The 25,727-nt window shown below is 42.6% G+C and overlaps 1 protein-coding gene across 4 annotated transcripts in view; it reads left to right on the top strand.

Moving 5' to 3' along the window:
• Positions 1-25,727, top strand: part of RAPGEF4 (Rap guanine nucleotide exchange factor 4) — a 260,265-nt gene that overhangs the window by 121,101 nt on the left and 113,437 nt on the right. For all 4 annotated transcript variants that reach the window (XM_070422742.1, XM_070422743.1, XM_070422745.1 and 1 more), the window contains 2 exons: positions 22,001-22,073; positions 24,349-24,368. In XM_070422742.1, coding sequence (XP_070278843.1) covers positions 22,001-22,073; positions 24,349-24,368 — 93 coding nt within the window. The remainder of the gene's footprint in view (positions 1-22,000; positions 22,074-24,348; positions 24,369-25,727) is intronic.

The following is a 25,727-nucleotide window of genomic DNA, read 5'->3' as shown; positions in this document are numbered from 1 at the left end:
ATTTTATTTTTTTACTTACTAAAAATATTTATTGAGGGCTTATTATATACCAGCTACTATTTTTAGATGCTGGTGACACAACTCCATATCTAAAATCTTTTTTTAAAGAGTGTATTGTTTAAGGTATTACAAATAGTAGTACATATGTCTCTTTTTTTTTTCCCCCACTGACCTCCCCCCGGCCTCCCCTACCCCATCTATTTTAAAGAGTGATCAGTGGTTATTTTTATGAGGCGTTATTTCCCCAATTCTGCAAATAAGGAAACCAGTGAATAGGGTTTTGAATCTCGTCCATTTACAGCTTTATCCATACGACTTGTTGTTCTCAGGACAAGGCCCATGAAAGCCTGAAATTCCTCATGTGTTTACACCATGAGAGTCCACTTCACATGAATCAGAAGAAGGGCGGGAGTGCTTTGAGAATATCCTTGCAAACACTTGCCTGCTGTGCTGCAGCCTGCAAAGGAAAGCTCTTGTCTCACAATTCCTATTCCTTGACTCAGGACTGGGTACGGAATGTGCAGTGATCCAGCACAAAATGAAAACCAGGGGCCTTTGTTTAAAAATCATTAAGAATTTCTAGATGGCAACCACAGAGCATTACACCAAGCCCAGGGCACTTCTCACCATGGGCCATGTGTGGATGCACAGGTTGCCCATTCATGAAATCAGCCCTCATTTTATTTATTTTCTCTATTTAGGATCTTACCTGATCTTAACAAATATTGGCCTATAGCATCTGACAGGTATCACATTTCAGTCATGTGTCCCTGGTGTTTTCTGATTTCTCTTGATCACGTACGGCAGATTTTGTCTCCTTTCCTTCCTATTTCTTTTCCTTGTATTTTTTCCCCTTATTTATTTATTTTTTTTAAATACACTTTCTTTTTAGAGCAGTTTTTCGCAGCAGAATCGAGTGGAAGGCACAGAGATTTCCAGTGTACCCCCCCCCCCCCCCCCACATACACAGCCTCCCCCATTATTAACATCCTGCACCGGAGTGGTGCATTTGTTACAACTGATGAATCGACATGCTCACATCATTATCACCCAAAGTGCACAGTTTACACGAGGGTTCACTCCTGGTGCTGTGCAATCCATGAATTTGGACAAACGTGTGATGACATGTGTCCACCATTACGATATCACACAGAGCATTTTCACTGCCCCGAGCATCCTCTCTTGAGCATACTGCTCCTTCTTAAAAGGCATTTTCTTTAGAAGCCAGCTTTGATGTCTGCTTTGATGTCCCTGTTCCTAATCTCACTGCCATGACATCTGTTTATCTCAAAATTCTGGGCTCGTATGAAGCTTAAAGGCTCATTGGAAAAGTGAGGCTGAATGCAAGAAACAAAGGGCCAAGTCCGTTGACAGGAGTTCTTCCTGGTGGGACAGAGCAGAGGGGAGGCATCAGTGCATTCACGTGCATCGAGCAGCGGTGGGCTGGGTGCCTGGCGTGGTCCTTACAGCAGTTCAGGTAAAAACTAACAAAGGCACTGCAATTGGTTTGTCCCTTTTCCAATGGGCAGAGAAAATTCTAGTGACAGTGAATACAAGGAGCTTTATCAGATATACCTGGAGAAAGCTAAGTAGTGTAAGTTTGCCATCATTTGTAGTAGGTTCCCCCAACATATAAAGGAGGTGGGATTCTTTCTCACCAGAGCCCAGGAGAGGAAAAGGGAAGCTGACTGTAAATAGTAAGTCCCTTGCTGCTCCCTCCACTCATTTCTATAAAATGACCATCAAGACCAATTTACTTGGTGAAAAGAAGTCACAGTGAGTGGGAAAGGATGTATGGCCATTCTTAGCCCTTCCTTTGCCCTGTGAATGGCAGGGGATGGAAGGAAAGATAGAGGGTGGGAGTCAGGGCTGCTTGGGGTGGGGGGAGATGTATAAATCTTGGATATTAGTGAGCATCAGCTGACAAAGTCACCTCTTCCCCTGGGAGCTCTATCACCCAGGTCCAGCTAGGACACCCTTCGTCATGCCCCCATGAAGTACTTTCTTTTCATCGATTAATCGATTGCATTTTGGAATCAAGTTTTATATTTGGTGCATAACCTAGGAAAATAGGATGTAAGACTTTACTTACTTTTGTGGCCCTTTGCTTAGCAGTAGTGTGTGCCGGCTTCCCTTCCCTTTCAGCTGCAGCTGTGATGGGCAGTTCGGGCGCACTTCAGTGCCCACCCCAACTCCTCCGGCCTCCCAGCTTCTCCGCCTCATGGCTTCCTCCTAAACCTCAAGACCTTGCACAACTTAAAGTCAAGATGGTTGGGAGGTTTAGGGGGAATTAGCCTCTGGAGATACCCCTCAAATAATGGGGGATAGGAGTCTGCAGATAAATGCCTTCGACTACTGTGCTTTGCAGGTAAAATTCTAAGATGTATTTTACAAGGGTCCCCAGTGGGATAATCAGCTCAGCAACACAGTCTTTATTGTCTCTCCCACTTTCCTTGTGGCAGTTTTCCTGCCCTGCACTCCGGCTTCCCGGGATCACTTCCCAAACGAGCTGCCTCCAAGTCCCAGTTTCAAGCTCTGCCTTCAGAGGAATGCAAATGAAGAGACGCCCATAAAACGAATAGGATGCAATGCTGGCCAGGCTGACGTGCATATCTGCCAGCCTGCCATACGGCTTGGTTCGTCTGTGGCATCGTTGCCAGCCTTCAGACTTTCAATTGATAACTAAAAGAGGAACGTGGAAAACTAAAAATATGCTCATGTTGCAAATGTTCCCGTATATTGATGACATCTTATTACATAATCATCTATGCAGTCACCTTTCTCAGGCCCCATGCTATGGGCTGGTGCTAGAAAGAGAAATAAGGTATGGCTCCTGCCAATAGAGTGTATGGTCTGTCAGAGAGAGATGATGCTAGAAGCCTGTGCAGAGCACATCTGACCAGGGCACGTGGCAATCGTCAGCTGTGCTCGTGTGGTTCGGAGTTGTGAAGGATGCGCGGTGAGAGCCAGTTGGGCAGGCCGAGTAAGGTCATGACAGGGCAGGAGGAAGCCTGGAAGTCCGGGCAGCTCGGTCCTGGGGGTAAACTGTAAGCAGCTGGGGCACAGTTTGAAGTTTACTTAGAATCAGGAGGTGAAAGCATCTACCTGATGTCCCATGTGAAAGGATAGCAACTGCATTCCTGTGCAGTCTGCACTTTGCAAACCAGGTCCACGGATTGTTGTCTCAAACCATGGGAGTTGAGCATAAATGGGAGTTGAGCATAAGCCTTTTGACTCTGGATTCTAGTGTCTCTGTCTCTGTCTCTGTCTCTCTCTCTCTCTCTCTCTCTCTCTCTCTCTCCCCCCCGACCCCCTCTCTCTATTATAACACTTTGTTTCTGTTTTTCCCAGAGTAAGTTTTTTGAGGTAGGGTCCCCCCAGGGCATAGGGTGTTAGCCACTGTTATATTCAATGTGATGCTTTTTTTCCCTGAGCAGATCTTAACTTTTTGCGTCTTCTTCAGAAGAAAGGGCAACGGGAATGCCTAAAAGGCTTGTAGAAATGGAATGCTAAAGCATCTTTACTGAAACGGCATTCAGGCACCGCTGCCAGTGTGCCTGCCCCCACCAGTGTGCTTTTCACTCCCAAGTGCACCTGTAATCTCGGCACCACTCCTTGATGATTGCAGTGCTACAGTCTGACCTTTAAGTTCCAAGCCAGTGCAAGACTCTGCCCAAATCCTTGGCAAAGACGCTATTTGAAAGTCCCTGTTTTATTTCATTGCTCTATGCAAAGACCCCTTCTTTGTCCTTGAATTGAGACAACATCTCCGTGTGTACAAAGGACACATCATGGGCAAGACCTATCACACCTGTCAGTTTTACACAATCGCCAGGGTGACTCATAGCCTTGCCCCCATAAATCACGGAGCCACCTTCTTTCTTCGCCTCTTCTACCGATCCAAGGGACATGCTCACTGCCTGTTTGATGTGAGTGGCCTGTAGAGAACATTGGAATCTGAGGGGTTTCCTACACGGATCTGAGCATACGCCTTTTTAGTTCATTTGGAATGTCATCATGGCTGCTTTCATGGGCAGTTGCCTCACAGTAGTTCATATCTGGCCGGAGTTTAGGCTGTTTGCACTGTGCTTTCCTGTAATGACTTCCAAATTTTGAACTTCCTTTTCCTGCAAGGCTTACAGTAGAAAATCAGGCCTCAGCTTAATAAAAGTTCCAATTCTCAGTCTTACACATATCTTTCTTTCTCTTTTAATTCCAGTGGGAGAGATTAGAAGAGTTATTTTGTAAAATAACAATAATAATAAATGAAGATTTATTTTGGAAGCACATGTAAGTCCAGAGAAGTAGGGGAAAAGCGATACTTTCATTTCAGTCTGAATAGGAAGTTAGTCCATCATGAGCTTTTAGACTGACTACAAAAATGAGGATTTAATGAGAAGTGAAAACTCATCTGATTTTATGGGAAGTGGGTGCTGAAATCTGTCTGTGCTCTGAGGGGGCAATTCAGAGAAGCCCAAAAATAATGGTATCCATGTTTTGCCATCTGTTTTTTTTATTACAGTTTGACCAACTTTTTAAAACACACTCCTACTTACACAGGCATCTATTTCGGCCTTTGAAGTGGGCAATGAACATTGTATAATAATTATCATAAAATTGGACTTGAGCTGTTTTGAACTTTCTGCATGTTCATTGGCTGATGGAAGCTTTGTTCATTGAGTATCTTCAAAGAATATCAAACAGAAGTACTGTTTTTTGAATTTTCTTTAGAAGGCACCCTATGGCCTCCGGTATGTGAGGGAAGATGGTGGAGAGGAGCGATTTGTTGTCACTTTCTGGGTCTGTTTTAGATGCCCCCATGGCAGCATCCCTGCAACCCTTTGACTTTAATCTTTTCTGTTCTTTGTTTTTCATCTTTTTGAACAACAGCTGGATTCTGCTTTTAGTACTTCCTCTTGATTCCTGTCCTGTTGTGAGCCATTCTGGTGTTTTTTTGTTTTGTAAAGGCATGTGGCATCTTACTTTTCCATTCTATTTAATTAAAAGCTTGGCCTTTTGGAACTTGGCATTGGAAGCTGCTAGAAAATAGAGCCAGTGGATATTTCCAAAGAGTCTGAGACCCTCTTTTACCCTTGCAGTCTCCCCATCCAAGGTCAAGAGCTTTCTACCAAAGAACTCTGTTTTGGGGGAGAGTTCACAATGCATTCTTTACCTGAGACAGAATGGCTTGTTTTGATTTGTAACTTACTTGAATGTGCCCCCAAAGGCATATTTCCTGCATTGTTGTTCACAATTTTCTGTGATCTTAGTTATTACTAAAAGGGTTTAATTTTATTTACAGCAAATCTACTTCTAACTTGGTCTCTGAGACTGCCAATTCTGAATTTTATGCTGACATAATTTGTCCCCAAAATATATATGCTGGGGTCACTAAGGACATTCAGAGATGAATATCTCATTTTTGTATATGGCAAGGAGGGAATTGGGGAAGGGAGGGATAAAAATAACACTGTCTCAACAACAACAACAAAAAGAATTTGGCCAAAGCCATTCAGAATGATTGGCTTGTTCAGATTATGAATTTATAGGGTGAGCTATATATTTACGATAATTTTTAAAAAGTTAAACCACTTTTGATCAGATTTCTCACACTTTCCATTACCCTAGCATACTCTTTTATCACAGCTTTATTTAGGAAAATTATAGTGAAAATGGGGCCTTTTCTGGGAAATAACCCAGCAGTGGGAGAGAGATATTGTAACATTTTCTGAGAAATCAAAAGTTTTAAACATTTTTTTAATCCTCCATTTTTATGCCAGATTATAAGGACTGCTGAGTTTCACACAGAATTTAATGTATAATAAGGAAACAGAATCTGTTGAAGCTGTCAAGATTTATTAACCTTCCTTTTGAGGTCTTCGATTTGAAATTTTTTTTTTTGAAATAGCAGAATGAAATTATCCAGTAAATGGATCATTTTAGGATTTGTGAGAAAAAAGTTATCTTAATCAGTTCTTAATCTTTTTTTGAGATAACATAATTTTTCAGGATAAACCATTATGACACATTGAATTATAATCTACAAATTAGGAAGTAATTGTGCACTTCGTGTTTAATTCTCTGCTCACATTTTATATTAGGCATGTTTCTTTGTAGACTTACAGTATTGTGAGTTTGTCATAAACAGCTATTTAAAGCCATTGGCATAATCAAAATAATATTTATAGATATTCAGAAAATGATTAAATCATAGGATTGTGGCAAAGCAGAAAACCTTACTGTGTGGGTTTACCACCTCCTTCCAACAAAAATTCAAGTTTTGGTTAAGTTCCCTAAATGAGAGTAGTGAAAATTAGTTTCTTTTGGAATGAGAATATAATTGAAAGACTAATTTAAATTGGGAGGGCACCCTGGGCTTGGCAGAGGGCGTTGTGAGAAAGCAAAGTGTAATTTTCCTCCAGACAAAGGCAGGCTTGTTGGAGAGCATGCTTTATTGCCTGGAAATTCTATATATATGCAAAGTTGCTCATCAATTCACTGTTGGGTTTTATGTGCTTGGTTTCTCTTTTTGTTTGGAAAAATCAAATGCTGAAAAAAGTCAGCATAGCTCTGCATGCTATAGGCACAGAGAAACCTACACCGGCCAATTCTCCTGGTGTGCCACAGTCCTGTGGGGGGAGCTGCCTGCGGGAGGGGTGCTCAGATGGGGGCTTCGTGCAGGTAAAATCAGGGTGTGTGCTTCAGCAGAGCACGCCCGGAATTTCCGGAAAATGACTCTTCCTGCATCTTTTTCTGATCACCTCCTTCTGACAGATTGGGTAAGTTAGGTTCACATCCCAAACCCTGTTTTCTCTTTTTTCAAGCAGCTTAATTGAGACATACCATACAATTTGCCTACTTAAAGTGTACAACTCAGTAGCTTTTAGTATGTTGGGCAACTATTACCCTGGTCAATTTTAGACCATTTTTATTACCCCAAAAGACAAACCATATCCCAGTTAGTGTTCTTTGAAGACCCAGATTTGGATAAATTAATTAAAGGAGAGGAAGGTGAACATTCTCTAGGCTACTTGTTAATTTACTTGTTAATTAAATTATTGAGGTAGCATTGGCTTAATAACATCATATAAGTTTTAGGTGTACAATTCTGTAATACTTCATTTGTATATTGCAGTGTGTGCTCAGCACCCAAAGTCTGGTCTCCCTCCATCATCATGTATTTGACCCTGTTTACCCTTTTCCCTTCCCCCGACCCTTCTTCTCTCTGGTAACCACCATACTATTGTGTGTGTCTATGAGTTTGTTTTGCTTGTTCATTGTCGCTTTTTGTTTTCTATCCCACATATGAGTGAATCATATGGTTCTTATCTTTTTCCGTCTCACTTATTTCACTTAGCATGATACTCTCAAGACCAATCCATATTGTTACAAATGGCAATACTTCATCATTTTTTATGGTTGAGTAGTATTCCATTGTACATATGCAACACATCTTCTTTATCCAATCATCTATTGAAGGACACCTAAGTTGTTTCCATATCTTGGCCACTGTGAATAATGAACATAGGAGTAGCCATTATATCTTTACAAATAAATGTTTTCAAAATTTTCAGGTCGATACCCAGAAGAGGGATTGCTGGGTCATATGGTAGCTCTATTTTTAATTTTTTGAGGAACTTCCAATTTACATTCCCACCAGCAGTGTATGAGGGTTTTTGGTGTTTTTTTTTTTTCATATCTTCTTTAACACTTGTTATTTCTTGTCTTATTGATAGTAGCCATTCTAATAGGTGTGAGGTAGCATCTCATTGTGATTTTGATTTTCATGTCCCTTATAGCTAGTGAAGTTGATCATCTTTTCATATTATCTGTTGGCCATCTGTATGTCTTCTTGGGAAAAGTGTTCAGGTCTTCTGACCATTTTTTAATTGGATTGTTTGGGGTTTTTAATTGTTGAGTTGTACGAGTTCTTTATATATTTTGGATATTAGCCCCTTATCATAGGTATTATTTGCAACTATCTTTTCCCATTCGGTTGGTTTCTAGGCGGCTTTTAAATTGTCTTCTTCACTCCGTGTCTCAGCATAGCAACTACACTCGCTCCTCATAAGAGTATGTGCACAGTGTTTTACAGTGTGCAAAGCACTTCCTGTCAAGCTGCAACTGACAGCATGGCTGGCAGCATGACAAGGTTGAGGTGAGAGGTCCCTAGGAGACTGGCCTAGAGGACAGGAACCCTGTTATTTGTCAACATCAGAGGGGCGGATCTGCAGGCCGGAACCCAGAGCTTTGAGCAACCTGACCATGACTGCAAGGGGTCTGGACTGCGACGGGGAGAGCAGGAGAGCCAGTGGCCAAAAGGGGATCCAAGGTGAAAAGAGGAATGCGGGTACCAGGTGAGGGGAAGAGGTGCTGGGCAGGTGGCTCAGCTCTCTGGATGCAGGTGGACCAGCCCACTTCTGCTGGAGGAGGAACCAGAATGTCATCATTTAGAGGGGTTGGGGGTGGACAGAGAAGGTTCAGACAAGATTTTTTTCCCCTGAGTCCTGGGATCCAGATGTAGAGTCCTTCACCTGGCTGCCTTCCTCCTGGGCTGTCCCTATGTCTGTCCTTAAAGGTGTCATTTTTAGCTTGACACTTCCATGGGAGGAAGGAGAATTATGTTTGTTCAGATAAGCTGTGAGAAGGTGGTTGACAATATTTCCTTTCCCAGTGAGGCTTCTAAGAAATTTTGTTATGTACTCCTTCATCCCCTAAAATCTTATCCTCCCCAGATTGCCCTAACTCTCTGATGCAATGTGCTTTAATTCCCTCCCAAAATTTAAATATACCTTACTGTATTGAATTCAGTAGATGTTATTTAAAAATTGTGTGTGTGTATGTGTGTGTGTGTGTGTGTGTGTGTGTGTATAGTGTGTGTGTATATATATATATATATATATATATATATATATATATATGTATATATATAATATTTGACTTGGGCAAATGTTATTTGGGGTAATATTATTTTGAAAACATCAGGAATTTTATTTAAACTTTCAATAAAGTAAAAAAATACCTGTATGTTACAAATACTGGAAAACCCAGATTCATGTGTTATACTTTGGGTTTTCAGGAGCATAGCATAACCATATTACATTGTTTAGATTTCTGTGTTGACTGGTGGGGAGGTTGTTCCTCTCCTTCTGGCACTGTAGAGATAATTTATAGAAAGACCCAAAGCAACTATTTTTCTGACCAGGAAATTGATTTTTTAAGTTGAGTTTCTAGATTGTCACAGAAGTCTGTTTTCGTGTGTGATCAAAGGTTAATCTGTGTAGGACAGTTAGACTCTTCAGCTCTGTTAACACTGGAGGTGGGACATCTGCCAGAATGCACTTCCCAGAAAACCTAGTCACAAAAGCTGTAAGGCTGACTCCTGAGTCAGTGGCCAACCATCAAAACAACAGCACTAGAAGGGCCTAGAACATCCCTACCCGATCCAGGATGGCATGGAGACCAAGGGGATTCTCTGGTCTGGTTGAGTGGGGCTTGGAGAAAAGATTTGCCAACAGTGACAGCAAAATATCAGACCAGGTGATTGTCTTGTGGTTTGGGGTCATCTGTAAAGGGTAGGTGGTATTTGGGGCTAGAACTAGAGGTATAAGGGGCAAGAGGAAAGAGGGGCGGGCAAGGGCAAGACAGGCTGTGGAGTGCGTTGAAGGCTGGGCTATCGTCCCACCAAGGGAGTGGACACACAGCAGGTAAAGGCGGAAGCTCAGGTATGGGGGTTGATTACATGAGCGATTAGGGGAGAACTGTGGCTTTTTAGCTCTTTTCAGCCCTGCCCCCCATCTCCCCACATGCCGGATGCCTGAACACAGGGCACCCAGGGCAACTTTGGACCTTCCCTGCTCCCCCTGCGATAAGGGCTAGCTGGAGAGAGAGGCAGCTGGGCCTACACAATGGGGACAGAGCGTGTCACTGAGCTGCTTGGGAAGGGAAGATATTGACAGAGTAAGTGCATTAAGTCATTTGCAGTTTCAACCCTGACTCCTTTTTATTTCTTGGTAGCGTTTAATTTTGATAGAATTTTAAACATACTCAGAAAAGTTCAAGAATAGTATAAATAGTTCCTCTCGACTCTTTACTCTGCTTCTACCAATTGCTTACATTTTGCCCCACTTGCTTTATTGTTCTCTCTCTGTTTTTTCCTGAATCATTTGTAAGTTGAGACATTGTGCTCCTTTATCCCTAAATGTTAATATTTCAGTGCATGCTTCCTGGGAACAAGGGCATTTTTTATATAACCACAATGCAGTTATCAAAATTAATAAATCTGGCTCCTTTTTATACTAATAATATTCAAATGCCATTCATAATGTTTTCCAGTTTTTATTCCATTATTTTTGAACTGTCAGAGATTGAAACTTAATTACATTTCTTTTTCCTTCTGACAGTGTTGGGGAGAGAGCACACACACTGTTTTTTCTTCAAATGTATTACATGGGAAGCCTTTGCCAAGTTCACAAAAATACAGTTGGCAGTCAGTGGAGTTACAACATAATGACACCAATTAGATAAAGCCATCAGAGAGATCAAAGAACTTCTCTGAGTAATGTGCTTGCGTATTTATTTGCCTTGGAATTAAATTTTTACAGTGCTATCTCATTTTAAGAAAAACATTAAAATCATCACTTGATAAGACCCATGTATATGATCTTTTTCTTTTTGCTTGAAACTCAGGGAAGATATTTTGATGATACAAATTCAATATATTTTCCCAATTGGGCTAAATGGATATATAGCAACAACAACAACAAATGAAGTGTTTAACAAGAAAGCAATGGTGAAATGTATTCTGATATCAAAAGCTATCCAGGATATATTCTTAGAGAGAGAAGAAAGGATAAAACATCATGTGCCATATGATCCCATTTGTTTAAAGCCAGTTGAGATGCTACGTTGGTGTGTGCATAGAACATTCTGGAAGTTATGGAAGAAATTAGTGTCAGTAGTGGTTACCTTGGAAGTGAGACTGGGTAGGTCAGTAAGTGGAGAGTAGTGAGGGGAGATAATTTTTTTTCATTTTATATGCCTTGTAGTTTAAACTTGTTATCATGTGCTTTTATTTATTTTGTAGTAATAAAACTGATTATAGTAGGGTAAAGGAAAAAGAGAGAGAGAATAGTAGTTAAAACAAAATCAAAAGGCAAACTTATTAAAAAATGGTGTGGCTTAAAGAGGAACATAAATGGGCAGAATTATGAATAAGTTGGATATGTAAAATGAATCATTTTCTACTCTCAGCTATTTATATATGGCTGCCAGTGTTTTTTCAGTAAGATTCATACATGGGTCTCTTAAAACTAAATTTTCACTAATGAGTGTATTTTGGTGCTAATTCTGGTAGAGCAGACTGGCTGCTCTATCCCTCAGTGCTTCCTTTTAGATTACAAAATTGATTAGTGTTCATGGACTTTGATGTGTTAAATTTAGATTTTGTTTTTATCAGCATCAACTGATCTTCATGCTTCTTCTGTTCCTTCTCTGGAAGCAAGAAGCTTATTCATAAAGAGCAAACAAACATCACAGAGCTATTTGACCATGTGCATCACATGATTTCAAATAGCTTCTTTCATCGTATCTGCAGATCATTAGAAAGATTTTTATAGATCTGCGTGCATTAGGCCTGTTTTTCTCTCAAGCATTTGTTTTTTAAATGGAAATGTGCCCCTTGGCAGAATCAGTATGAGAAGAAATCATGGCGTAGAGGGAATGGGAACCGATATTCATTGTGTGCCTGGGCTGTGAGGAGTTTTACACGGGTTATCTCATCCAGTCCTTCCATCAGCCATGACAGGTACATGGTAATGTTTCTGGTTTATTGAGGAACTGGTTAAGAAATTCTTTCACTTATAATCATTCACTCAACAAATATTTATCAAAAGTCTGCTGTGTCTCAGGCCCTGTGGGAGAATATAGATGTGTTCCCTGCCCTCTGTGGGGCTGTAGTGGAACAGAGGAGAAAGGCATTGCCCAGCACACACTCACACAGTACATAACCAGGCATTGCCTGGACACACTGACGGCAAAGCCATGATGCGGGGAGAGAGAATAATGAGAGAGTCACATAAACTGGGGTCAGGAAAGGACACTGTGAGGAAGCCACATGTAAGTGCAGATGAATAGGAACTGGCAAGGCCACGTGGTTGGAAGCCCATTCCAGGCAGCAGGAGGCCTCCAGGTGAAAGCTCAGTGCGCTTGAGGCTCTGAAAGGGGCCAGTGGCTTAGAGATGAAGGGTGAGAGGGAGAGTGTGGGACTGGGGCTGGAGAAGCAGGCAGGGCAGCTCATGAGAAGGCTCAGAAGTCTTGTTAGCAGCAGCAGAAGTTTGCAGAACTGGGTGGAGCCCACATTTTCCTGGATCTTAAAGCTTGTATCCCCCAACTCTTCCAGCCTTGCCCTCTCTCATGCTCCGCCCCCTCTGATACATGGCACTGCCATGTCCTCCTCCACACTGTTTTCCAAGGGTGGCTAAAGCACCACTTTCACTATCACCACCTGGGAGCAGTGGGGTAATCCGTTATTTGATGATATAGAGAGCTATTAAAAGAATGGGACCTGGGTGAGGCCCCGTAGAACACACTGCAGGGAAAATGGAGTTCATCTTATGTAGAGTGGAGAGGTGATAGGAACCAAGAACTGCTCAAAGGGTTCAAGGGATACAGTATCCCACAATGAACAGAAGCTTCCGAAACCACTCAGAGCTGTATTACTGTGATTCCCCAGATATATGCAGTAGGTATATTTGCAGCAGCAGAAATGATAGAAATGATAATGAAGGGAGATGAAAAACGTAGGCAAAAACAATGTGTGTGGTCAGAAAAGCTGTAAAAGTTTGGAATGAATCAAAGTAGAAAGTCCCCAAAAGTCAAGAATTGTTGACACTAAGAAGTAGCCTTCTCCAGGCTGTTGAGTTCCATCACTGCATGAAACAGATAAAAGCCACTGCCCTGTATAGTTTCCATTCTCGTGTCCAATGTGTATGACTGTGGCAAAAGCTGGGGTACTGGACTCCCACTGGGGGTTACAGGTAGGATTGGAGTTAAGGACAGGTGAGTTCTACATGGATGCTTCTAGAGACACTTGGTCAGAAAATAGCCAGAGAAATGCATAGAGGCTTCAGAGTTTGAGAGGCAAAGCCAGAAACTAAAAGAATATCTCTAAAGTGGGAAGATCAGATATCTGTTTGGGCCAGGAAAGTCTTTCTATTCCCCTTAGTCCATTTGGGCTGCTATAACAGAATACCATTGAGTGGCTTATAAGCAACATACATTTATTTCTCACATTTCTGGAAGCTAAACGTCTGAGATCAGGGTGCCAGTATAGTTGAGCGAAGGCTCTTTTCTAGGTCCCAGACTTTTCGTGTGTCCTGGATCTTAAAGCTTGTATCCCCCAACTCTTCCAGCCTTGCCCTCTCTCATGCTCCGCCTAGGAAGGACCTAGGGAGCTGTGGGGTCTCTGATAAGAGCACTGATCCCATTCATGAGGGCTCCACCCTCATGACCTCTTACCTCCCAAAGGCCCTGCCTCCTAATACCATCCCCTTGAATGTCAGGATTTCAACATGTAAAGGGGGAGGGGCACATTCAGACCATAGCAACCCCTGACTCACTCCTCACGTCCCCTCCTGCTCTACTACTCTCTGTGCAGCACATTGTAGAGCAAGAAAGCAAAAACAGAATGTCAGTAGTTTGTTCTAATGGGATGACAGTCATGGCTATTACTTTATGGGAAACTACCCTTTATTTTAGATTTTTAAATGATAGATGCATCCTAATTCTGTATTATCAGTATTTAAGCACCTTTTTTTAGGATTTGCATGTTTCCATGATATGTATTATGGTATTCTGGTTAGTTTTATAAGAGCTGGGCTTGATCTTTTTAATTCAGAATTACTAGACTTCATATCCATCACCCTCTGAAGACTCATATGGTTACATAAAATGTCAATCATCTTTTTTCCTGTGAACTAGGAGACAGTGGCTGTTTTGTCAATGTTCACAGTCACATGTATCCGTGAGACAGGCTGTCGTGAGCTCAGGCTTAGCAAAAAGAGAGGATTTGATTTGCAGCAGCAGCTCCAGAGCACAGTATTTTATGCCTCTCAACATTAGTAGCATTGACCTACTGTGTTGTGTCTTGCTCTCAACTTGAGTTTCCCCAGGAGGAGCTCATGGCTAATTTAATTAGGTGAATATGCAGAGTGTGACTTTTATAATCATTCCATTGAACCCCTTGAAATTTCTGAGCCTTTTAGTGATATTAAAAGTACAGATGTATTGAGTGTGCTTCAGCCAGAAATCTGAGTCTTTAATATCATTAACTGTAGGTAGTCAGAGATGGTTTAGCTTCTAGGAAAAAGTGGCTTTACCACCCCCTATGCTAGTCCCTTTCTCTTCCTCCTCCCCTGTTCAGGCCCCTTTGAGGGGCCCCGTCAGGCCTGCCGTCTACTTAAGGCAGTGGTTCTCAACCTTTCTAATGTCGCGACCCTTTAATACAGTTCCTCATGTGTGGTGATCCCCAACCATAAACTTCTTTTCATTGCTGCTACTTCATAACTGTAATTTTGCTACTGTTATGAATCGTAATGTAAATATCTGATATGCAGGATGTATTTTCATTCTTACAAATTGAACATAATTAAAGCATAGTGATTAATCACAAAAACAATATGTAATTATATATGCGTTTTCCGATGGTCTTAGGCGACCCCTCTGAAAGGGTCGTTCGACCCCCAAAGGGGTCGTGACCCACAGGTTGAGAACCACTGACTTAAGGGCTTCTGCTTTCCTTGTTTTTCCATCAAAACCATTCTCCATGCAGCAGCCAGAATGTTCTTTTAAAAACACTCATCTGTTCTTGTCACTTCTCCGCTTAAACTGCTTCCCATTGTACTTTGATGACCTTCAAAATGCTCATATGACCTGCAGGGCCTTTCTGTCAGACCCCTGCATGGCCCAGGCCTCACGCCATCCCTCTCCCCACCCCCCTTATCCTGATTCTCCTTCTAGACTGGCCTTCTTTGTCTCAACACCATGTGGGTTCCCTCTCCACCTGGAAGGCTGGTTTTCCCTGCCCCATCCCTCACCCCAAGCCTCCTCAGTCTCAGTTCCATGTCATCCCTTTGACCCCCAAATCTGAATTTGCCCCACTGTCCACATCCAGCCACATTTTCAGTGCAGTCTGTACTTTCTCCTTTCAAGCTCCTGAGATGAGAGTTTGTGTGGGAATGGGGGAGTGCCTGAGGGGACCCATCTGTGAGGACCCTGCTGTGAGCACCTCGCTGTACCTCCCCTATCACCTTGACTAAGTGAATTTATTCTGCCTGTCCTTCAGGGTTAACCTGGCTAGCTTCTATTATAACCCTGACTGAATGAGAACTAGCTAAAAGCTATGACTCCTCATAGCAAATAACTGCTCTCACTTGATGAGGGTATTTTAGGGTCCCCACATGGGAATCTCGGCACCTTGACAGGCCAGTAGGAGAGAAAATTCAAACAGGTGGCTTTTCCAGAGAAACTTTGATTTCTTGTAGGACTCTTAGGCGATTTGAGTTTGGAAAACTTTCTCCAGTAGCTAGTAGACACTTCAAACTGCAGCTCTTTCAGGTCAGTCATGAATTAAAAATGGCCAGGAGTTAGCAAGCAGAATTTTGTCTCCATTTAGAAATATCTGTAATGGGGCCAAAGGATGTAGTGAAACATCACTGAAGAAATGGCTGTGGAGGTTCTTTGTACCCCATCATGCCGATGCTATGGAAATCAAGAGTCAAAGAAAAAGAATAACTTGGCATGAGGAGTGAACCCGGTCTAGCTGGCACTCTGTTGTGGGAAAAGCAGCGCACATGACTTTACCATAAACTTTTGCTCGAAGGTTTCCATTTAAAGCTGGTTGACTTGTCCCTTATTTTCTGCTCTTCACACTTTAAAGCAGTGGTTCTCAACCTTCCTAATGCCACGACCCTTTAGTACAGTTCCTCATGTTGTGGTGACCCCCAATTTCATTGTTACAAATTGAACATAATTAAAGCATAGTGATTAACCACAAAAACAATATGTAATTATATATGTGTTTTCCGATGGTCTTAGGCGACCCCGGTGAAAGGGTCGTTCGACTCCCCAAAGGGGTTGCGACCCACAGGTTGAGAACCGCTGCTTTAAAGAATTGTTAGCTCTCTGAGATTTTAGAGCAACATGTCACGTCCATGTTTATGTCACACATTGCACATCATACAGAAGTCATGAAACAACTCTTGCCAAGAAACAGAAAAAGCGGATCTGAACTTTATACCCTGTTCTAAACTGTTCTACTGCATAATCAGGATGCTCTCAGAGAAAGCACAGACAAACCGTTTGCCATCACATTTTGTGAACTGGGCTTTAATAGGTTGGGAGAACCTAGTAAAGATGTAACAAATGGACGTATGGTAAGACAGCCTCACATTCCTGGAACAGTGCTCTCTACTCTCCCCCAATCCTGGACACTGACATAATGGACTCTCATAGTGTTCCCTCGTTCTGAGCATATATCCCCCAAGGCTGTTCACACCGGTCCTGTCAATCATCTTCGTGCCTTCCTGTTTGTTTGCTTTCATTTCTCATCCTCCCAATGGTCCCTAAAGACGGGTGTTATTATCCAGGTCCCTTAGCCAGGAAACTGAGGTAAAAACTGACTCAAGTTCACACAAGACCCTGTTCCTGTGTGAGTCCAGTGTCTGCATGCTTCCCATAGCATCAGAAGTTCTTGTTGTTTTTTTTAATTGAAGTTCCCTGAATGCAGATGAAATCAATACATTATGCCCGGATCTAGACCCTTTGTAGCTAGACATAGCCAGCAGCATGCTCAAAATTTCTTTGAAGTCTCATGCTTTAATCTTTAAAATTTATGCAAATTTAGCTTTCTACTTCATAATGTAAAAGTATAAACTACTTGACATAGAATAAAATTTAAGCTCCAGGAAGAGCTCCTGTTTAACCCTCTTGCATCCCCACCTGCCCTGCTGGCAGCCACCCTGTGGGTCTGCACACTTCAGTGCGAGAAGGTGAGCACTGGGGTGCATCTCAGGTAAATCCTTACTACCTGTGGTTTTTTGGACAAACCTTTCAGGTATGAAACAAGCTTCATATGGCCAATCCACAACCATAGATGTCTTCCTAACAGAGAATAGAGCCACTAATACTTCCTAGGGAAATCCTAAATTGGTCTTCGTTGATTCTTTATAGAGATCTTTGAGTGACCTTTGTCTGGCTGGAAGTTTAAAGATTATTTAATCTTGTGGTTTATAAACTTTTATTTTTTTTAAAGCATAAGTCATCTTTCAAATGAAATTGTTCTTGGGATTCTATGAAACAGATAAAAGTGAAAATGCCCTAGTTGCCATAGGGGCCCTTGCCTGAGGGAATTTGCGGTTCTGCTGAAGAACAAGGTTTCAAAACCCTGGATCAAATTCAGAGACTGAAGCCAGGGAGCTTGGAGGACGTGTTGGAGGTGACTCAGCTGATTAGTGGCAAAGCCCAGAGTAGATCTAAGAATGAAGCCTAGCAAACTCTTCCAAGAGCCTTGAAGCCCTTGTGGTTTTCCTGCCCTGGGGATACTGTTTCCTAACTGCCCTCAGAGGTCCTGGAGGGTTAGGGAGTGGGAGTCCTCCAGCCAGGGGCCTTCCATGTGTGGATCAGTGTCCGTTAAAGGCATAGCTCTTTCTCAGTGCATATGGCAAGAATGATTGAGTTAGGCCATGGAAGCTATTGAGGTGTTAGAGTGTGTTGGAATCCAGGGAAAGGCTTGCAAGTGAACATCAATCAGGGCCCCCAAAGAGGACATTATCAAGGGGCTCAGCCAGGCCAATACACACCCCAGTGTCTGGGGTGGGGGTGATGTGTAGGGGGACATTGAGTAACCACCATAAAAATGTACTGGGTCACCTTTGAAAAACTGCTGACCTCAGACTTAGGCTGGCCTTGTGTTGATTTTCATGTGGGGGCCTTAATCATGGCCTTGATTAATTCCCTTTGTTTTATTCTGGTTCTCAGGAAGCTTGAAGTGGCTTTTAAACTTCTATGGCTTTTAAACTCCATGGTTTAGATTTACTAATACAGTCAGCTCTCATTTCTCAATTCATCACTTCAGTACCAATAAGCCCTATTATAAGGAAGCCTAGTATCTAATTCCCCAATTTCCCCGTCTCTGGAGGATTTTATAGTTGAAGGGAATTATTCCCACTTCCACATGTTAAAATAAGAGAGAAGAGCTGTCTTCTCATTCTCCTGCTGCCACGATCCCTCGCTGCCAGGCACCATTGAGGTGACTGACACTGCAGGGCACTGCAGGCCAACCCCACCATCCAGCCTCTGGGCAGACAGTCACTGTGGGTGATCCCACTGCCTCAGTGTTGGCTCAGCCAAGGACAAACAGTAAAAACTGAGTCTCTCTCCCACTGGACCCTCAGCCACCCAGATCTCTTTCTCAGAGGCAGTCATTGTTACTACTTTTTTGTATATTCGCTTGTGCATTTACAGGTCTTTATGGATGTTCACAAACACACAGAATGGTAGCATACTCTACACAGTGCTGTCGTTTGCTTTTCAAAAATGTAACAATATATTGTAGAACTCATCCCACCTCAGCACACATAGTGGTGCTTCGTTCTTTTTCATGGCTCTATAATATTCCAACATCATCTATCAGTAACCAACCCATCTTGGTCTACTTCTCAAGAAGTAACCCGAATGTCATTTCCTTTGTGGACATTTTGGTTATTTCCTGCTTGTGTTTTTTTTTGCTACTACAGGCTTGGTGCACGAAATTCATGCACTTGGGAGGCGGGGGTGTCCCTCAGCCTGGCCTGTGCCCTCTCGCAGTCTGGGAGCCCTCAAGAGAGTAGGCCCAAGCCGTCAGTTGGACATCCTTAGTGCTGCCATGGAGGCAGGAGAGGCTCCCGCCACTGCTGCTGCAGTCGCCAGCCATGAGCCCAACTTCTGGCTGAGTGGCACTCCCCCTGTGGGAGCGCACTGACCACCAGGAAGCAGCCCCTGCTGTGAGCCTCTGCCCCCTGGTGGTCAATGCGTGTCATAGCGACCTGTTCTGCCATTCAGTCAATTTGCATATTAGCCTTTTATTATATAGGATTACAAACAGATAGGCGTGTTTGCATTTGTATTCAGGAGGCTCTACTTCTGCCCTCTAAGGGAGGTTCCTTGCTCAATCAAAGGAAATATACATTTTAAAATATGACAGATACTTCCAATTGCCTTCCACTAAGATTCTATCATTTTCTACTCCAATAAGCAATATATGAGAGAATCTGTTTTCCCCACTCTCACTAATAATGTGTTTAGCCAATGTTTCAAAACTTCTCCAAATCTGACTAGTAAAACAGGATATTGCACGATAGTGCTAATGTGCCTTTCTGTCATGGGTAAGGTTTGGCATCTTTTCATTTGATATGTTCTTTTATAGGCTGCCTTTTAACTGGTGCTTGAAGATGAACTGCTGCCTAAAGATCAAGCAATATGCAAATAACTTAGAAATTCCAATTTTCTGGCATAGCTTTTATGCCAGTTAGCTGTTTTTATCCTAATGAATGTAGGGTGTGCTGCAGGGTGCTACATGAGGAATCAGTTTCCTGCTTTAGCGAAAGTTTATTAAAACGTGCCCCATCAATTTTAAAAGGTAGACTTTTTTATTTATAGACCTAAATATTTCAATCTTGGTTTTGCAATCTCCACTACACCCAAAGTTGTTATATTGCAAACAATGTTGTCTTATCAGATATAGTACTTTTTAAATTCAATTCAGCTGTGACATTTATGAAACAGAAATTTGAATATTAACTGGGTATTATGGAGATACTACATTTCTTAATTGTGATAGTGGTATTGTGGTTTTCTTTATGGAAAAAAAGACTTCTCTTAGCGATTCATACTGAAATATTTATGGATTACATGAGATATCTGGGACTTGCTTCAAAATAATTCTGGAAGGGGCAAGTGATAGCAGTGCAGATTACATACCATTGATCATAAGTTAATAATTACTGAGCCTGAATGTTAAGTATGTGGTATTCTCTTTTTTATCTATGTTTGAAATTTTCCATAAATATTCTAAAATTCAACAGATAAGTTTGTGTTATGTGCAAGCCATGGTACCCTATGTTACAGGAGACAGTACTTCACAAGTTCAAGGGGCCTGTCAGTTTGTTCTCTGCAGTGAGCCCAGGGCCTAGAACACTGCATGTAGTAGGTGCTCAATATATCCTGAGCTCCAGCTCACACTCTGGCTCCCAGAGGCTACTCTAGTTTCTGTTCCCAGGAGCTGCAGACCACGTGCTATGGAGTTGGAGGAAGACGAAGTCCCATTCACTCAGGGGTCAGGAAGGTGCGTCTGTGGAGTTCATGAGAATTGACATTGAGGTGCCCGAGACAAAGAACATCTCCTGCATCCAAAACATTTCTAAGCAAAGCAAAATTGCTCCCTTACTTTAACATGAATGATTTCTTTTAGGAGCCCGGTAGGGAGTTGCTAACAGAGGAATAGCTCAAAAGGCTGTGTGTGTGTGGGGGGGGGGGGGGGGAGGGGGGAGGTGGAGGTGTCACAAAACCTTCTTAGAACATATCCCCATCCCCCATCTCCTCCTTTTGAGCCCGTTTTGTTCTGGGTCCAGCATCATATCATGCTGAGAAACGAGTTTAATCAACGCTCTCTAGTGAGGACTAAGAGTAGATAGTGTCATCAGAAAGAAGGGAATCAGAATTGGGAAGTTATCAAAGGAAGTGTCAGGAATTCAGGGTGCAAGATTGGTCCCGTGAGCATGTGTGAGTGATTCCTGAACTCAGAGGCAGAGGAATTCATGGTTTTTAATGTTTGCATGCAGGTGTTGGTATAGTTGCCTCAGAATGAGAGCGAAAATGGATTAAGAAATAAAAACTAGTCACATCTTGACTGGAAGAAGGCTCTTTTGAGAAATCGTCAATGTTACATTACAAACACCATTCAGATATACCCAATGGGCCAGATGGTTGCTCGAACATTGCGTGTTGCCAGCTTCCCATTGCTACAGATGAAGTCTTTTCTGCTGATGTTTGTGTAACCCCCCCAGCACATTATAGAGGGTTGATTCTTTTGATGCTGTTTAACATTTGTGTCATCATAATTAGAAACCATAAATATACATGACACCATGCGATAGCTAAAATCGCCTAGCTTTCTCTCTGGGTGTGTGTATGGGGGGGGCTGTATTATTACCTGACAAGAGAGGATGTCTAATAATCACTTTCCATTCTTCGTAAATGCCACTTCTCTCTCGTCGGATTCTCTAGATTGCTTTATGCTCTCCAAGCCTTCTCCCTTCAAAACCGGGCAGACCTTGAGGACCACTCTATATGTCCCAGCCCCATGTTGCCTGGACCACAAGTCAGGGGGATACAATTCAGGGGAATCCAGGCAGTTCTATTTGATAACATACCAGCAGTTCCTGGGAGGTCACAAAACGGGCAGGTGGACGATGTGAAAGGAAGTGGGTAAATGGAAGCAAATCGGCTTCTTTCAACACAGACCTTTCCCAGGGAAGCCTTTCTTCTTTGCTTTGAATGAAAGGAGATTCAGTGTCAATCACCTACTTAATTGTATCTGCACCTGTAAAAACCAAGTGTCTTTCTCTTCCACCGAAACGTGTGTTTGCCAGAGTGAGAAGCAGGGCAGGAGGTGGAGGGAGGGTAAAGACCCACACAATTTGGATACTTGGTCACAAATACATAAATGAACTGGGATGGGACCCCCTCCCTAGTGGGGGCACGCTCATCCGTATCCGGGAAGGCCTCTTTAGAATACAGCATCCTTGTTTTAGGCCACGAATCCCAGGCAGCACATTTCAGGCTCCATAAATACAAGACTCAGATGTTCCCTGATGACTGATGTTTCTGCTTTTCAACATGTAAATAAATGAATGCTCCAAGTGAGTAAGTATCTGTGCATTGAGTTTACAATCTTGTCTTTCAGAAATATCGACAGTACATGGCAGGACTTCTGGCTCCTCCTTATGGTGTTATGGAAACGGGCTCCAACAATGACAGTAAGTGAAACATGTGAACATTTTGCATCTAAAAATGTAGTGTGTGGTGTGTGTTTTCATGTGACAAAAAATATGTCCTTCACCAGCTTGGCAGATTCTGTTTCCAGACTCTTGTGGATAAACAGACCTGCCAGCCCACATGGGTTATTCTTTAAATTGTTAATACAGGATTATGTTATGGCTTTAGCTGATGCCCTGGAACTTCAGCATACTTAGAATGCTTTCTCAGAATCGCTTCATTTTAGAGCAAAATCCAGTGTTGTTTCTGTGCTCTTTTAAAAATAGGATTCATGAACTACACACCCAAGAGCCCCACCTCTTGCGCATGTTGATGTTATTAATCAAGGAGAGAAACAGCATGAGTCCTTCCTAGTCTTAAATCACAACCTCTCCAAACTCCAGACCTTTCATAAGAGACCAGTCCCTGCCTGCTCATAAAAGGAAGGAAGTTTTTCTCTGTGATCTGATTTTCTAGGGGGTGCCCAAAGAAACCCCGTGTCCTGAATCTGTTTATCTGTTTATCTGTGTGTGCATGCCAGGAGCATCTGTTTAGCACTCGTTACTGTCCCTGGGAGATGCTTGTTGCATCTCTAAGCTCCTTTACTTGGCTCCTGCACATTCACATGTGACAAGGTACCAAGTGCTGGGGTTTGAAGCTGTGACGGAGCATGCAGCACTTCCACTCCGAGCACCTGCAGAGCCCACATGTCCACACAGGAGATGACCTCAATCAAGGACCCTGCCATTGAATCTTGTTTTTATGTCTTAAGCGGCAGTTAATTATGAACAGTCCGTTCCCTTTTTTATCCTGTTCAGAATCACTCTGTTGCTCAAAACCATTGAGTGATTGTCCATCACTCGCTATGGCAGGTGAATTCCAAGACTGCTAATGTCTTAACCCAACTCTCCAGTTCCTGCAGGGTCCCAAGTCACCTGTTAAGTATCATTTCTCTACAAAGACCCTACTTTCTGGCCACTCATTTATGGTGATTTGTGCAACTGTGTATTTGTCTTATTAAACCTCCTAGAAAGTGAGCTTCCGCCAACCCCTGTGTCTCCCCATTCAAGCAGCTCCAGTCCTTTCAAGCCGTTGTTGAATGAATGGGTGGGTGGCTGGCTGGCTGGACGGGTGGGGGGATGGATTAGGGAGGCGTTTCAGAGTGCTGACATTAGGCCACCCTTACTTTTGACCAATCTGGGAAGTGATGGCAAACCTGCCCATTAGTCTTCTCTGTTTATATCCTGGTGCGCTCCCAGTTTGGGAGCCAAAGTTTGATTAGGGAATGTTTCCAAATCATCTCTTCCATTCTTACCTCTCCTGTTCTGTATTGCTGCCCATTATGACTCAGTTCTCTTCATGCCAATATTTTAAATCAGCGTAGTCCTATATTAAACACAGAAAATTCTGTTTTCTCGGAATTTGGACATACTATATTTTAACATTGCAAACCACCTCACACTGCCCCCGTGGTTCAAAACTAGGTGCGGTCACCTGTGAAAACCACCTGTACTTCTTCTCCTCAACATAAGGCCCACTGTGCCCCTGTCCTGGGGGCACCAAGCTCTGTTGGGGCTGTGACCTTCCAGTGTGACCGCTCTTACCCACCGTGTCTGTCAGAGCAGCAGCCCCGAGGAAGTGCAGAGGACTGGGACCTGCCGATAGCAGATGCTCACGAAATGTTGTCAGTGAATAAACAAAGAAGCGAATGGATGAATATTTAACTCTTTGCTCAGAAAACTGAGATATCCCTGGAAACAGCCACTGCCCTGCTCAGCCCTGACTTGGAGGCAAACAGGAGTTTGCTTTGCCCCCAGTGGAAGCTGCGTTCCGGTGGGTTTCATGTGCAACCTGCCCCGAGGTTCGAATCCCTAGAGCAGTGTGAGGTGGTTTGAAATGTAAAAGTACAAACGTGCCACTTACACTTGATGTCTCTGTCTAACATTCTGAGTGTTCTGGTGCCCAAGACAGAGGAATTAGGAGCTCACGTGGTGTAACTGACTCAGGGATACATTTTGCCTCTGGGAAAGTAAAGCATATGGTAGAGAAGCAACATCAGCATGAGACTGTGTTGTCCGGCACTCAGTCCTGCTCCTGATCTGCTGATTTATTTATATTACAGATTTGATAGGTGCTGCTCTTCTCCTAACCAGGTTATGTAGTTGTTGTCGTTTTAAATACCAAAGTTTTACTTGGTTTGAGTCAGCAAGGGATTTCAGTTCCATTTTACAGGTTGATCTTACAACTCATGGTCTCTCTCTCCTTTTTCTCTTCTAGGGATTCCTGACAAGGAGAATGTGAGTAGCTACTCTCTCTGCCTAGCTTCTAAAAACTGTCAAAAGGTAAAAAAATAATCATGGTAACCTCACCAGCAAAGAGGGCTCTTCCTTCACATTCAACAGAGCAATAAATATTGTTCTAATCTGATTCCGGCATCTTTGGTGGGTCACTCTGAAGTATAAAGGGGAGAAGGTCGATTGCTATGACATGGTCATCACGTGTCCTTGGCATTAGGGAGTCTGAACAAAGGTCATTTCAGGGGCAAACAGTCCAAGTGCTTAGTGTTTTCTTTTTCCCATGATGCATGCATACTGGTAGAACAAATCATCAGTTTAACAGCCTAAAGACAATGTGTTGTTTTTCCTTAGTAGGAATACAAAATATGAAATTCAGGGTCAGGGGATGAATTTGCCTAATTGGATCCAAGTACATTGAAGTCATTGTTTCTCTTTGGAAGTAGGAAATAATTAATTGCTATAGTTGTTTATGGAAAACAGCTAGAAGGTTTAGGACAAACCTTTCCTAAGAAACAGAACCAAGCATATGTTCTGAGGATTGTAGTGGTGTAGTGGCATCGTCTTTACACGTACATAATCAATAATGATGTTAATTGTATTAACTGGAATCTGGATTTAGACAAGACATGGAAGGGTTCCTGATGGAAGCATGTAGTGATTCACCGGATGTGGTGCTCGATGGCTCTCAGATGGGTCATCTTGCCATTGTGCCCCTTGACGGCTGTACCCAAGTGGCAATGCTACAGAATTGTCACCCTGTTCTTTCCCTGCTTTCGGTCCTATGTCTATGGGCTAAGACATGGTCTTAATTAAATTCCGATTATTTCTGTGTTCCTCTTCAGAGATCTGACTCTAGCTTTCCTTAGGTCTCCCTCCTTTCATAATCTTGGTTGTAAAGGGCTGGGTGGGAACTCTGGCCCACTGCTGTGCCACTGCAGATTTGAGTTCAAGGCCAGGCAGTGTTACTTCAAGTTTCACACCAAAAATTTACATGGCTTATTCAGCAAAGGATTTTAGTTCCTCCCTGTGAGGCCCTGTGCCAACTACTTGACTTCTCTAAACATCCTTGCCTCATCTTCAAAACGTGGATGTTAGTCCTGACCACCCTAAAAGGCCATTACAAATATTGAATGAGATAGTCTGTGGGAAGCATAGAGACATTACAGTAGAGCTCAGTAAATGTTAGGACTATTATTATAATTATTAGTTTCTCAAGCTCCTCTCATTTTCTAGCTATCCTTCCTTCTCTGAAAATGTTCTAGCTTTTATAAAGTAACTGTCTTTTGCCTTTAAAGCTCTCCTTAAAATACCTTTCTTCCATGAGCCTTTCCATTGATCATTTGCTATTTAAAAAATAGC

The sequence above is a fragment of the Myotis yumanensis genome, unplaced genomic scaffold, assembly GCF_028538775.1.
Source record: "Myotis yumanensis isolate MYYU_CA2020_CCGP unplaced genomic scaffold, mMyoYum1.0.hap1 SCAF_8, whole genome shotgun sequence".
NCBI classification, from domain to species: Eukaryota; Metazoa; Chordata; class Mammalia; order Chiroptera; family Vespertilionidae; genus Myotis; species Myotis yumanensis.
This window is presented reverse-complemented; position numbering and strand designations above follow the sequence as displayed.